This window comes from Lagopus muta, chromosome 2 (assembly GCF_023343835.1).
Source record: "Lagopus muta isolate bLagMut1 chromosome 2, bLagMut1 primary, whole genome shotgun sequence".
Taxonomy (NCBI): domain Eukaryota; kingdom Metazoa; phylum Chordata; class Aves; order Galliformes; family Phasianidae; genus Lagopus; species Lagopus muta.
Genome location: NC_064434.1, coordinates 35,777,189 through 35,791,393, shown reverse-complemented (window position 1 = coordinate 35,791,393; position 14,205 = coordinate 35,777,189). Strand labels below are relative to the sequence as shown.

The window sequence follows — 14,205 nt, the reverse complement described above, 5'->3', positions numbered from 1 at the left end:
CCCAAACTATTGTAAAGAATAAGATTTTCGTCAACTTAATTTTTTGCACAAAATGTCAACAGCCATAAATTTAATCAAACAAGTATTTGAAACTTATGAGTTCATCTTGAGGGACACTGTTTACTGGGCATGGGGATGAGTTAATGGCTGGACTTGATGATCTGAGAGGTCTTCTCCAAACTTAATGATTCCTTGATTCTGCGATGCATTTCTGCTCAAATGGATGTAGATTATAACTGATGGGTTTGTTGTTGTTTTTTTTCCCCTTTTTACTTCAGGCAAGAATTAATAGCAGAACTGGACCAGGATGAAAAAGACCAGCAAAATACATCCCGTCTGGTACAAGAACATAAAAAGCTGTTAGATGAAAATAAAAGTCTCTCAACTTATTATCAGCAATGCAAAAAACAGTTAGAGGTCATCAGAAATCAGCAACAGAAACGGCCAGGCACATCATGATTTCCTGGGACCTTTCGAATGAAAAAAAAAAAATATGCACAGAAAAGACTGATTTTTTTTTTAATTGTTATTATTATCCCTTATTATGACAACTCATGAGTGTTAGCTTCTCGGTGTGATCTGTATTTGTCTGCTACACTTAACATCATTTAATTTTTCCTTTTCCTACGGTGGACATCTGATTCAACAGGTTAATGAGATAAGGTGAGAAAACAGTGACTTGAATTAACCAACAGCCCACAGTACAAAGCAAGAACAGTGGCTGTATGCATGCTCCTTGTGTGAAGGCTAGCCTAACAAGTGTTAAAGTGGCTGCTAAATTGTAAGATCTTGGTTTTAGTGTTTGGTGTTACCTCGATAAGAGCAAAACAAAAACTTTCCTGTTTAAGAATGGCTTTGTTCCAGTGTCTCATCTCAAACAAATTTATCGTTATTATTTTCAGGACGTAAACGTGCATCAAGCTGCAGAGGTGATGTTGGCTGACCAGAGTAATTCATGATGCATTAGTGATGCCTTTTATCTGTAGTCGTAGTATATTTTTTCCACCTGCAAAATGGTAGTCAGACTGATGCCAGCATCCTTGGTTCAGTGCTTGATAGCCCTGCATTTTGACTAATATATTTGTTGTAATCTTGCATTCATAAAATATTTGAAGTAAAACACTGTATTTTCTTTACTTTCTTGGGGGGAATGACATGCAGTTTCATGTAGTTACTGGGCAGCAGTTATGAAAGTGATTCACTGAGTAAAATTGATCCTTTGTTTAGAAGAAACAAAAATGTACAAAAACATGTTTTAAGCCTTTAAAGCTTTTTTTCTCTGAAGCTTTCTGAAAATGAAATTCAGAAAGCAAATGAACGCAATTTTAAATTCTCCCTTCATACCACTTCACGTGAATTTTTTTTTTCTTTACAACTTACTTGCTGAACAGCACTTGCCATAAATGCAAATAAGTTTGTTCTGGATAGGAAGAAAAAAGCTCGGGGAAATGAATTTATTTCAAGTAGCAAATTATGAAATACAATTGAGTATGAAAACTGAGGAAACTGTTAAGAAAATGAGGGAAAAGGCTTAGATCTCCATCAGGAATCTCAGTTATTCCACTCATTTGAGCATAGCTCAAAGGAAGTCCATCTCAGAATGCCTGCTGCTGCCTTTGTGAGTGAAGAATTGCATTTAATGTACTCAAGCAGGATAGATAATTATCAGTGTCATTATTTATCATTACATGGGAGAAAACAACTACAACTACTTGTTTACATTGCACATTTGTTATTTGGTCTATGAGTTAACTTTTAGCTGGTACAGAAATTAGGTATAGAAATAGAAATTAGTCCTCACATGAGCTCTTGGAGCACTCAGGTGTTGGCAGGGCTTTAACAACATTATTTTGCAGAGGGAAAATAAAAATTTGAAATTTAGCTGCTGAGCCCTCAAAATTGGAGAGGTAATAGGAACTTTGGGTTATGTTTATTTCAAATTAATAATTATTTTATGGGAACCCACGGGCAGAAATTAGAAAAACATTTATGGTAGAAATATCACAGCATTTTCTATTCCCCTTCCTGCATACCTGATAATAAACATCAATACTCTTCTGCTTATTTGTGAACAACAAAAATGACCAACAGTTTACTGAACAGTGTCACTCTGTCTTGAAAATAAATCCACTGTTGGCAAATTTTTAGGAATAAGAAACATGTCCCACTTTTACTTAAATAAGGGAAGGGCAATCGTTCCCAAAACCTTAGCAGATAATTTGATTAGTTAGATGAAACTGATATTGGGATCAACTTAAGGGCACACATATTTATAGTAAAATGTAATTGGTGGAGAAAATAACTGTAGTATTAGGAATAGCACAAGTTATCCAAAGCACTGCTGTTCACATACATCTGTCCATCTACCAAAATGGACTCACTCCGTGCTCAACAGCTTGCTTAACATGTGCTTAAGCATCAAGTAGAGCACATAAATACTAATGCCAGACTTGAGACTCATGGTAGATAATTACACATACAAAATCATTTCTCTGAACAGTTTTTACCTGGTTGCCTCATCGTAAAACAGATTTGCTTAAAATAAATTGATACTGTCTACAAAAAGTCAATTCACGGCAAAATTTGAATAACGAAAAGTGAAAACAGTGCTTCATGGTACGTAATACAAAAGTCAGTTCTAACAGTAGCTCTTGACTTTTCAGAGTTTACATTAAAAAGAATCTCAGATCGTAAAACAAGTGCTGTGCTCCATTCAACAGCTGGGTTATAGCGCTGTTCTTGTGACATACAAGGGCAACTTGGAGTTTGGCCTTTGGCTTTCAAACTGTCTCTTTCTTAAATGCACCTTTTTTTTTTTTCTTTTTCTTTTTTTTTTAATTATTTGCCTATATTTTTCAGTGAAGTGTTCTGTGTGGCAAAATTTGTGTTAAAAAAAGGAAAAAAAAAAAACCACCCAAAATAACGGTAAAACGTACCAATTTGGGCTATGAAGAGTTCAATAGCTTAACTTTCCAGTGACTATTTCCATAAGGCTCTTGTTTTAAAGTTGTTTACAAATGTACTTTTCTCCTTTTGTTAAACTATCTGGAGTGTTCAGGAGGTTTTTCATGTACTCTTTTGTCCAGTTAAAGCCGTTCTTCTGGTAATGGAGGTGACACATCTAGTTTTGTCTGGGCAGGGCCTTCTAGGAAAGATAACAGGCTCTGCTTTTTGTTCAAGTATGTGTTCTGTAAGATACTGTGTAACTGAAAGTATGCTTCTGTACACTGTGCAGTTCTACCAAAAAATGCTTTTTTTTTAGGCTTGTTTGTTTTGTTTTGTTTTTTTTTCTGATGAGAAGCTGAAGATTGTAATTCAAAACTTGTATATAAAATGGTGAATGATTTCATATGATTCAGGAATGAGCAGTGTGGCTTTCTGCCTACAGGGTTTTAATACTTTATTAGGAATCTCATTAATAAAAGCTGTGCGACTTCCACAAACAGATAATAATGCTCTTGCCAGGGCATCCTTGATCTCTGCTGGAATCCCACACTGGGTGGGGGATGATCATCACACAGTTGTTCCCGCCACCGAAAGAAAATTCTTCTGCTATTAGCTCTTCCCTTCCTGTGTGCAGAAGTGGGGCGTGGGATGAATATTCCTGGTCATAACTGACTATGGAGATATCTTAAGAATGCCACATCTTTCATACTGGTTCTGTGAAAAGATGAGCGCTCTTCTTGTGTTGTTCTTACAGATTCCTTTTCCTAGAACTTTTCTGTCCTATTTGTAATGGATTTGAGTGTCTAAGTGCTTACTTTGACATATCACACGTGGATGCAACCTTTAACTGTCTCCTTGCCTGTGAAGAACACAAAATATTGCATCAGATCAGTTCTGAACTATTTTGAACAACTTGGCCACTGCAGGTGTGCATCTGGTGCCTCAGAATACTGCACAAGGAGAGTAATCTTGGGAAAAAAAATAACAATCCATGTACATGTTTATGCACACATATACATCCCCTTTTATCTGCTTAACAGATACTGTGTACTTATACAGATATGGAGAGTTGCATTCAATCTGAACTTTTACATTTACTTTCATTTTCAGAACCTGCTGAGCTGAGGGAGATAAGCTCTCTGTAGAAAGCCTTTATTTCCTATAAAATGCTGTTAAATGGGCAGTGCTTTAAGCATCTGAGGTAGAGTTCCATAAAGACAGATTCATATGGATGTCTGTCTGGAAGAATGCACTGAAGAACTGTGCCTGCTTGGTCCTTTCCTGCTTGTGGGAACAGTTCAAATTTTGAGAGTTTTGCTATGAGTTTTTCAGCTTCATACCTGCACTCTGACTCTAGACACGGGGTGTACTTCATGAAAAAGCTGAACTAACTTTAAGCCAGATAATTTATTAACAAAATACTGTCTTAAAATTCTTTAAGAGCACTATAATCCCAGAACTTTAACCTGAACAAGCACTAACAGCAAGTGAGCTCTGTCTCCTGGGGTTGAAAGTGTGGCTCCTGGTTGGTGCTGGGGGACAATGAGGGTGGTGCTGCACACCCTAACCATGTTTCCCCATGCTAAACTGCAGCTCTGAGCCCTGTCTTCACTCAGACATCTCCCTATTGTACTATGCAGCTGATGGTCTCAGTGTAAATACTAATCCCTGAACACTGGCATACAAACCAGGAAAATGCAGGGTTCTTCCCTTTTCCCTCCCACTGTTGTCAAGGGCAAGAGGCAGCAGAGCAGCTGCACGTAGGCTGCTCTCCTCTGGTATTTAGGCAGAAGACCAAGGATTGACTCCCACTCATATAGCATATGGGCTCAGCACATGGGCTAGGTCACAAGTATAGCTTATAATGGAAAATCAGAAAAAAAGAATCCCTGGTTCTAGGAGACTTGAAAATGATGATGTGGTCGGGTAGCTGGGCTTAGAGCAGTTGGGCCAACTCTGAGTGATCTGCCGAACCTCTATGATGGCCCTGGCAGCTCCCCCAAGTAAGAAGAGGAGCAGGCAAAATACAGCGTGAGAAAAGGAGGAGAGCTGCTCACACTGAGCCCTTTAAGCTGCATAGCTAGTGCCAACACTACACAAATCTAAGACTGCTCAGATTTCCTTCTGAAGACAGGCAGCTCCAAATTTCTTTCTAAAAGAGGGAATAAGTCATCCCGTGATGTGAGGATGCCTGTGTTTGCCTGACCGTCACAGCAGGAGTGATGCTGAGGGTTCTCAAGAGGCCCCAGGGGGCTCTGCTTGTGCCAGACCTCGGAGGACTCTTCAAAACAGCTGCCTCCCAAAAGTTAAACCTGGTACGTGCAAATCAGACTCTTATTAAAGTTTCTTACATCATCAGTGGCAACCAGGCTAGAGCAGAGTCGCGAATGGTTGGGGAGGTGAGGAGAGGCAGCTAATTTAGCTCGTCCTCTGAGCTCAGCCTGGGGTTGCATGCTCCAGACACAAAGTATTTCTGTCACTGCAGGCCACAGACGAGGCCTAAGAGGTAGCAGAAGGAGCCATGTTGATGAGCGCAGCTGTGCTTAAAATAAAATTGAAGCTCAGCAGCTGAGAGTGGCAGCCTGGGAGCAGAGAGTGCTGTTGTCATAGGGGGTTTAACAACCACTCCAGGTGTCCATGAGTGCTGGGAAACACTGAAGTTGTAATGATGTCTGAGGATTAGGTCAATCTGCTTATAGTTATCTAAAACTCTATGTACAAGGAGATGCCTGAAGAGCAATGCGGGATTTTGTTTAGATGGAGGGGAAAAAAAAAGATGAGTACACTATATCCTGCTTTTCTGACAGGGAAACACCTGCAGCTCTAGCATAAAGTATGGTCTGTGTGCAATGCTGAAGGGACAGCGTGGGGAAACAAGAAGGGGCACGATGGAGACTATTTCATGGTTGCTTTCTGGAGTGCTCAAACCTCACAGGTCTTAAGGAAGAAAACTAAAAAGCTTCACAACCACAGCTGGGGGAGATGTGTTGGCCCTCCTCAAAAAAGCTCCATAGGTCAAAGTGAATCTACAGTCACAGCTGTTTCAGTTCTGATGTTTTAGGAGCATGTGATCACCTGCCCAAGTCCTTGACCTTCACCTGCTCTGTGTGGATGTAGCTGCAGAGTTGTCAGATGGAGCACTGTTCTGTGCTCACAAGAGGGCTTATTTCATAACTGCTTATTGTTTTTCCTCTTAAAAAAAAAGAAGAAAAAAAGAAAAGAAAAAAAAAAGAAGGAATTTGTATACATTTTAGAAATCTGAAATTTAGATCACTTGTTAAACAGTACAGCAGAGCTCTCCATGCTGGCAGTGTACTGTATAATTACTCCATAGCTCTCTAAAATCAGCCAGTGCTGCCAGCTCCTGAGAGTGTTCCAGCTATAGCAGGATGAGAGAATGAGCTGAATGTTTTAAAAGAAGCTTAAAAGTGCCGAGTGATTATGCTGTGGTCCCTCCAGCTGTGTAATGGAAAAGTATGTGCTGGTTCTTAAATCCACTTGAAGTACAGAGGTACTCAGGAGAGACATTCTTAGCTCTGTGCTCAAGCCACCCCAGCGGCACTCCACATGGTGAAGGTTTTTGCAAGCTCTCCCAAACCTGCTCGCTGCCAGCTCTGTGGTGTGACCTGCTGCCCAACCAAGAGCGCTCAGAGGAGCATCTGCACCCCCAGGCAGGTCAGAAGCTGAGTTCAGCATCAGTGTTGCTGGGGCTAGTTGCATAAAATATTACTGTACGGTATGGCAATGGATTGCAAGCTATGCTGTTCACTTCTTAACTTGGCATGGATACAAATCCCTTAAGAATCAGATGATGAATGCTAAGTACTTTGAGCTCTCCTCAACCTTTATGATCCAATGTCTGGTGTTAGACTAATGTTCCCCATGGTAGCAGCTCAGACCTAATTACTGCAGAGTGAGTGATGGTAGTGCACCAATGCTGGCTTGCTTGCTTTCAGCCACAGCAAAGTACAAAAATTTTCAGCATGATTAAAAGCAAGCAGTAGCTCTAGGGATCATTTTTGTTTTGTTCCATTGAGATGAAGGAAAAGAAAACAGTGAGTCGTTCTTTATTTTCAAGAGCTGTGTGTTCTTGTCAGGGTTGGAAGTCTTATTCCAGGGTATCTAGGACAGCAGCCAGTAGGAGAAGCCCCTATTGCAGTGAGTTTGAAGATGTACCCTCAGCCTTGGAGCAGGCATCCAGAGAGACAGTGGGAGTATTCACCACAGCACTAGTTCCCATCAGTTTTATAAGTAAGGGAATGGGGTGCTTTTCCACAGCAGCTCAAATAACAACCCTGATTTAGACTACTGAAGTGGATGATGCAAAGCAGATAGCATCCTGCCTTGTGCATCAGCCTCCCCAGAGACTGTACGAACGGGCATGGGAGGGATTGTCAGCTGTCTGATGTTAGCATTTGTGAAAACCCTCACAGCTCCCCATCTGTCAGCGTCCACCAATGAACAAAACCCAAAATGATACATACACCCATTTTGACCCCACTATTGTGTTTGTGATGCTGAATATGTTCTGAGCCTGAAAACTGCCAATCATGTAACTGACCTGCAGCTCTCACGTTAAGAGTACACAGTAAAACCTGCCCTATAATTCTGACCACAGATAATGTTTTGAGATGCAAGAGCCAGTGTTCAAATCATGGTTGTAAATAGCAGTACCACGAGCAGCAGACCCACGTGTGCCCTTGGCGCGTTTCCAGCAGAACTGCAGAGCAAGTCATGCAGTCACCACAGCTTCACCTCAGAGCAGAAGGGGATGCTAAACTGTGGCTGTGGTTTTGCAAGGGAAACATCTCTGATGTAGGCTAACGTCACCAATTTGCTTGGTGTTTGCCACCCAGCAGACAAATGAGTGAGTGAATCATTACCAGCACCTCCTACATAAGCCTGTGACCTAGAGGCTCTGTATCCAAATTCTTTTCGTTAATGGCACCGTGGGACAAGGATAGATTGAATTTCAAGGACAGGAATATTAACCTCAATTTCCTTCCCTAATTGAGTGTGGAGAAACAAGAGGTGCGAGAGAAGCAAGGAACAAGGACGTGGGTCAGTATCAGTCATCTGGTCTCCCAGGCAGCAGTGTCTTGTAAAAATTGCAGTGACCAGAAGGCAAGAGCTTTTTTGGCAGCATATAGAGCATCAGTAATAAGAAGACTGACAGGAGTGACTGGGTTTTCACTGCTTATTTAGATCACAGAATCACAGAACTGTAGGGGTTGGAAGGGACCTCCAGAGATCATCGAGTCCAACCCCCCTGCCAAAGCAGGTTCCCTACACCAGGTCGCACAGGTAGGCATCCAGGCAGGTCTTGAACATCTCCAGAGAAGGAGACTCCACCACCTCCCTGGGCAGCCTGTTCCAGTGCTCCGTCACCTCACTGTAAAGAAGTTCTTGCGCACATTCATGCAAAACTTCCTATGGTGCAGCTTATGTCCGTTTCCCCTTGTCCTGTCTCCACGTACCACTGAAAAGAGACTGGCCTCACCACTGTGGCCCCCACACCTCAGATATTTATAAACCTGGGTACACAACTCTTAGCAAAGGCCTATAATAGCAAATATCTCACAACAATTCGTAAGGTTATAACAACAGAACAAGGATGCAACACAAGGACTGTGTGTGATGCTGGGCACACTGAAGCTTTTAGGGGAAAAGGGTGTGTATGCTGCCATCAGGTGGGCTTTAATCGACAGTATGTCCTGCTGGCAGAGTAGTTCTTACCCGAGACACTTCCCCAAAACCTTGTAAGCACGGTAACAGAGACACAGAGGTCTGAGGGAGGGTAGCTGACCTTCCAAAATGTCCTTACCTGATTCAGGAGTCAGGTCTGTATGTCCTGCCTGTTCATCTGGGATTTTCTCCAATGGGTTCCAACGATCCTGTTCCTGGTGAAGATGCAGGTAAGCAGCACAAACTGGGGGTATTTCCTACATCTGGAGAGTGTTTAACCTCTAGGCCAGAAAAGACTGAGGCACTTTTTGCTTCTGTTTGCTAAGTTGATTGGACTGGTATGACTGGAAGTTTATCAGCCACTTGCAATATAGTCCAACTGTTGTGAAAGAGGGATAATAATGCATGAAGGGTACATCACTGGGAGACACAGCAGGTTGATGAAATTACACCTTCATGTGAGATACGTCTCCTGCGTAACAAGGTCTTAATAACAGACAATGGCTTTGGGGCCTGCTGCATACCAGCTGACTCTGCTGAATCCTGCTTAGAATAACTATTAATGAAATAAAGCAGTCTAAGAGACACCTTTCTGGTAATACCCAAAAGATCTTTACAATTCAAGGAGAGGAAAATATTCTAATTCAAATGAATTGTTACTTGCTAAAAATTCTGTAAAATCATTGAAAATTCTGCTTGTTTGTGTTTTTTTTTTTTGTGGTTGAAGTAGGAGTTTGTCAGTGATCAGTTCAAGAACTCTCCTTACAAGTGATTGCATTTCATTGCATCGAGATTCAGTGGAGTTATTGAAGAAATTGCCTAAAGCTGCATCTCCACATGTAATGCACGTTTGAAGAAAGAACTTCTCAAGTTTTTTTCTCTGCTATTTAGGACACAGGAAATGCAAGTTCACCTTCCTTTTATGAAATCCAGTACTGCCTGCAAAGACATAAATAAAATACATTACTTTCTTGCGGCAGCATTAACAGAGTAAAGGAAAAACAAACATTTGTTTTACTTGATGTCTAGAGAAAATCTCTATGAAATGGTGAATTTTGTTGATCTCCTGATTCAACTCAGTTACTCTCATTTTCATTTATTTTTTATTATCCCTCTCCATCATGATAATCTTTCTAGCTATATGCTCTGTAAATGCAGCCTAACCACTCTGTGTATTTGTTGATTATACACCTCTTTATTTGAGAAAGCAGGCGAAGTTCTCTTTAACCTACAGTGATCCAGAAAATACAGCTGCATTCAGAATGGCAAAACCAGAAGCTAGCACAGAACAGAAAGGCATCGTTTTCTGTGTTTGCTCTCCGCACACCACTGCTGTTTTATTGAAGATCTGATTTTGTTTTCTCTTTGTAGAGAGTGACCCCATTGTCTTCTGCAGAAACCTGAGCTGCTCAACTTGAGTGCCTATCCCTAATGGGAACTCTCACCCAGCCCCAGTCAGGGAACTACCAAAGCCAGCATCCTAACAGAGGAACTCCTATTGCCTGAGTCACCAGTACCCTAAATTATGCACCAATAAGACTGACTGCATCCATGGATGTGCTTTAAACTAATTATTGACCTCATTTTCTGATATTCCTGAATATATGGTTTTGAGAGATACATATTTATTTCTGTATGAATATATGTCTGACATGTACAGATTATCCTTTAAGCAAGAGGAAAAAAGAAAATAGGTGCTTCTGCTCTTTGCTGTGCCTACTTGTAGTGAAAAGCACTATGTTTTCACCACAAGAGTGGTAATAAATACATGCAGTTTTTCTGCAGCTCTTCAGTGTCAGCTATGCAACAGGCGAAACATGAAGCTTGTGCGTTTAGGTGTAGGGCTGGATCTACAAGAAACTGCAATAAATTTGAAAAGTTAATTAAGCAACATGGAAAATGCTAGCATAGGCAAAATCGTGTTGTAATTACCCTCGATGCCAGCTATAAATGGATTACACATATCACTGGAGATGTAAAATGCTGCTGTTCTGATATGAATAACAACAACAGAAGTCTTCATTTTAAAAGTTTTTTTGTTTTGTTTTGTTTTGTTTTTTTTACACTTTACACTCCTCAGTACTGAAAGTGACTTATATAAAAAGCTATGTTAGGATTCTCCTCTTATCTAGGAGAGGGAGAGCATGAGCTACTGAGACTGGGGACTTCAAGTTTTAAGCAAATGAAAGGCTTCTGCAGCACAGGAAGGAGAATATCTACTGCAGATGTTGGAAGATAGAAGGCCTGTCAAGTACCCAAGTGGCTTGGCACACGCAGTGTAGTTTTGATCCTACCGGTGTGCTTCAGTGGTCATATGGCAGATAAATCTTCTTTTCCTTTTAGTGCTTTCCCATGTGCATTACTTCTCTCTTATTCATTTTTTCTCTGTTGTGAACTTAAAGCAGGCAAGCAAGAACAACATTTTTGACTTCTTTTGAGCTTATCTTCAGTATGAGGTTTGGCTATTTCATTTTTCATCACTGGCAGTTCATTTTCTTTTTTTTCTGCCTGCTCTCAGCACTCAGGCTCTTACACTTTTTTTTTTTTTCATGAGCCCATTTATTTGTATATGATAGAATCATAAAATTGTTTGAGTTGGAGGGGACCTTCAAAGGTCATCTAGTCCAGCTCTCCTGCAATGACTGGGGACACCTGCAGCTAGATCAGGTTGCTCAGAGCCCCATCCAGCCTGACCTTGAATGCCTCTAGGGATAGGGCATCCACCACTTCTCTGGACAGCTATTCAGCTGGATAGGAAGAGTGCAGCAGTTTGCTGCTTGGAAGAGAAGAGGTGAGTCTTGGATTCCCAGCAGGTGAGAGGCCTCTGCTGCAGGAGGGCTGAGCAGCACGAGGAGGCAGGGTTTTGAGCTGAGTTGTTCACAGAGATATTCAAAATGTGGTAACTGTGACAAGTACTTGAATAAAGACCCAGCAAGAGAAAAATGATGCCAGCAGCCCTCATGGTCCCTTTTGTGCAAGGCAATTTTTCTCTTATATTAACATGTCAGTGCACTGAAGACTTCATGCTTGCTAAGACTTCTTGTTTTGTGATTTCCCACAGAGCCATGAATTTTGTTCTACTGAAAGCTGTTATTATGCAAAAAATATGACTTTTTTTTGAATTTTTTTTTCTCTAGCCTCCAGAAGAACATCACTGCTTTTGAAGAAGCATCCCTGCTCTGCAGAGAAATCTCCCCAGGCCTGGCAACCTAAAAACTGTGATTGTCATTGAGCGAGCCTGAAGTTGTGCGCATAGTTCATTTCAGCAGCAGCCTGGGAATGATCCTGAGCTGATTAAACTGTGCTAAGTCATCAGCTGCTGGTGCTGAAGGCTGTTCTATGACTTGGCGTTGAGAATTGCAGTGGTTTCCTCATTTACATACAGACTTGTTGGGAAGGAGCATCATGCAGATATCTGTTAAATGCACAGAGATGCTCTAATGGGTGCAAAGTGGTTTTGTGTCTGAAATTTGGTGCTGTTAATAATTTAGGAGCACAAAAAAAAGTCCACTTGGGGGGAGGCTGGAGCTTCTAGCTGCTGCAAAGAGCTACCATAAAACCCAGGCTGACCCAGATGGCAGCTGGACAGGCTTGGCCCCAGAGAAGCTGGATTTTGGCTGTTAGCAACAAGTCATCTTAGGGCTGTCAGAAATCGGCCTTGATTTACTTGCACAGAACACAGATTAATTGGACAGAATATAAAGGAAACTAATGGCTAAACCTCGCAGATGAATTATCAAACCAGGTAGACCTCCTGCCTGGCACAAAAGATGCTGGCAAACCACCCAGAAATGAGGCAGATTTGCTTGCAGCCATGTGCTCCCTCTGCTTTTCTGTGACAGTGCAGCCATTTGTAATCTGCTGGTGATTTACCTGTGTGTGTGTGACAAAAAGGAAGCTGAGACGTGGTTTTTCGCATTTTGTTCAGCCCCATCAGTGTGCTATCTCGCCAGAGGCATGCACAGAGAGGGATGGAAAAGCCAATTTTCCTATTTTCACAGTGGTTTAAAGAAAGTGCACAGAAGCTATTTTGGTGGATCTGCAGTCTGTTAGAAGTGTCCATTAAACAGATTTCCACTTACTCTAGCAGAGCTCTGGTGACTTACATCAGTCAAGAATCAGCTCATCATTTCCTTTAAAGTTACTCATTCTGTGGTTAGGAGCTCTCTAAGAAGCATTTCAACTGAATTTTTAAAGAGAAGAAACCCTCAATGAACTTTCTGATGCAAATACAAGTTTGAAGTGATATTTCACAGCAATAATGCAGTTAATTTTCTTCTTCCAGAGCTTTCGGTAAGCTTCAGTGAAAGGGATGTTCCATCTTCTTGGTCTCTGTATCAATATTTGTACTTTGTATTACGTTTTACAAAAACCATTTTCACAGACCTTTTTATTTGAATTCAGCATGTTAAACATGGCTTTCATAAACCTCTGATGTGCTATCAATAATTTACGAAGCACAAGGCTTACAACTTAGCTAAAAGTTATCATCTATAATGTATATATCTACTTGCGTTTTCCCAGAAGCAGTGCAATTTGACCTTTTGCTATACAAAGGAGTAAGCTGTTTCTGCATGGTGAGGCTGTGGTTTTCCTCTTCGTTTTGCACTGCAAGCATTGCATAATCTTGAATTTAAAAAAGAAAAAAAAAAAAAGACATTAAGTTGCAAGGTGTTTAGGCTGGGAAACAAATACAAGCCCTACTATACTCTCTTGAGCAGTGCGTTACACTACAGTGTAAAATTTCATACTAAAAGTGTTTTGGAGCCCTGTCACAGCGTAACACTGTGCTCCTGAGGATAATTATACCTTTGGGAGCAATTCACTTTTTCCTCAAAATGAAGCTGTTTCCCCAGACATGGCATGTTTTCAGATGTGCCAAAGTGACCTGAGGGGTTTTAGTTACGTGTTTAGAGTGATGCTGGGTGTCCATTGAAATGAATGGGACTTAGTTTCCTAAAAGTCCAAGTTGCTTTTGAGGATATGCATTACGCAGCCAAGTCACTTTGATCTGGCATTACAGCTCTGTTAAGAAAAGATTCTGCTGTTTTGTTTTATGTCAGCAAGGCCACCAAGACCATTCTTCTCTTTCCTCTTTTCAACTACTTCAGCCACTGGTACTCTAAAAACAGAGGCTCTCAGACTTATAGTGATACAGTCTAGAGAAACCTGACGCTCAGCCTTCCTATATAATCACATGGATACGAAAGTGGGCTTCTATTCAAAATCAGGTGCTGGGGGTGGACTGAAGAGACTGATCTTCCACATGCGTTCAGGTACTCATACTAGAGACATAGGTTCCAAAATCATTGGGTGCCAGTAAAATTTGCAGTGCGGTCCTACTAGAATTACAATTTCAAAATCATATGAAGGAGTTTTGTGTTTGTAGTGAAACCCTAAATTGACTGGACTGTAGGATTTGGGGGTATTCTAACCCTCCCCAAATTATTCGTCAGATAAGAACCCTTTCACTGGGTGGGCAATTTTCTGGACTGCTTCTGAGTGCTGTGGTATCTCAGCACTGGGTTTTGGATGAGGTCTTTTGAGATGCTATTTCTCCAACTTACTCCCTCA

The 14,205-nt window shown here is 41.2% G+C and overlaps 1 protein-coding gene across 6 annotated transcripts in view; it reads left to right on the top strand.

Annotated features, from left to right (window-relative positions):
• MAP3K7 (mitogen-activated protein kinase kinase kinase 7) overlaps window positions 1–3,362 on the top strand; it is a 49,447-nt gene extending 46,085 nt beyond the window's left edge. For all 6 annotated transcript variants that reach the window (XM_048937803.1, XM_048937802.1, XM_048937801.1 and 3 more), the window contains one exon: window positions 279–3,362. In XM_048937803.1, the coding sequence (XP_048793760.1) occupies window positions 279–459 (181 nt within the window). In that variant the 3' untranslated portion in view covers window positions 460–3,362. The remainder of the gene's footprint in view (window positions 1–278) is intronic.
• The last annotated feature ends 10,843 nt before the right edge of the window (window positions 3,363–14,205 follow it).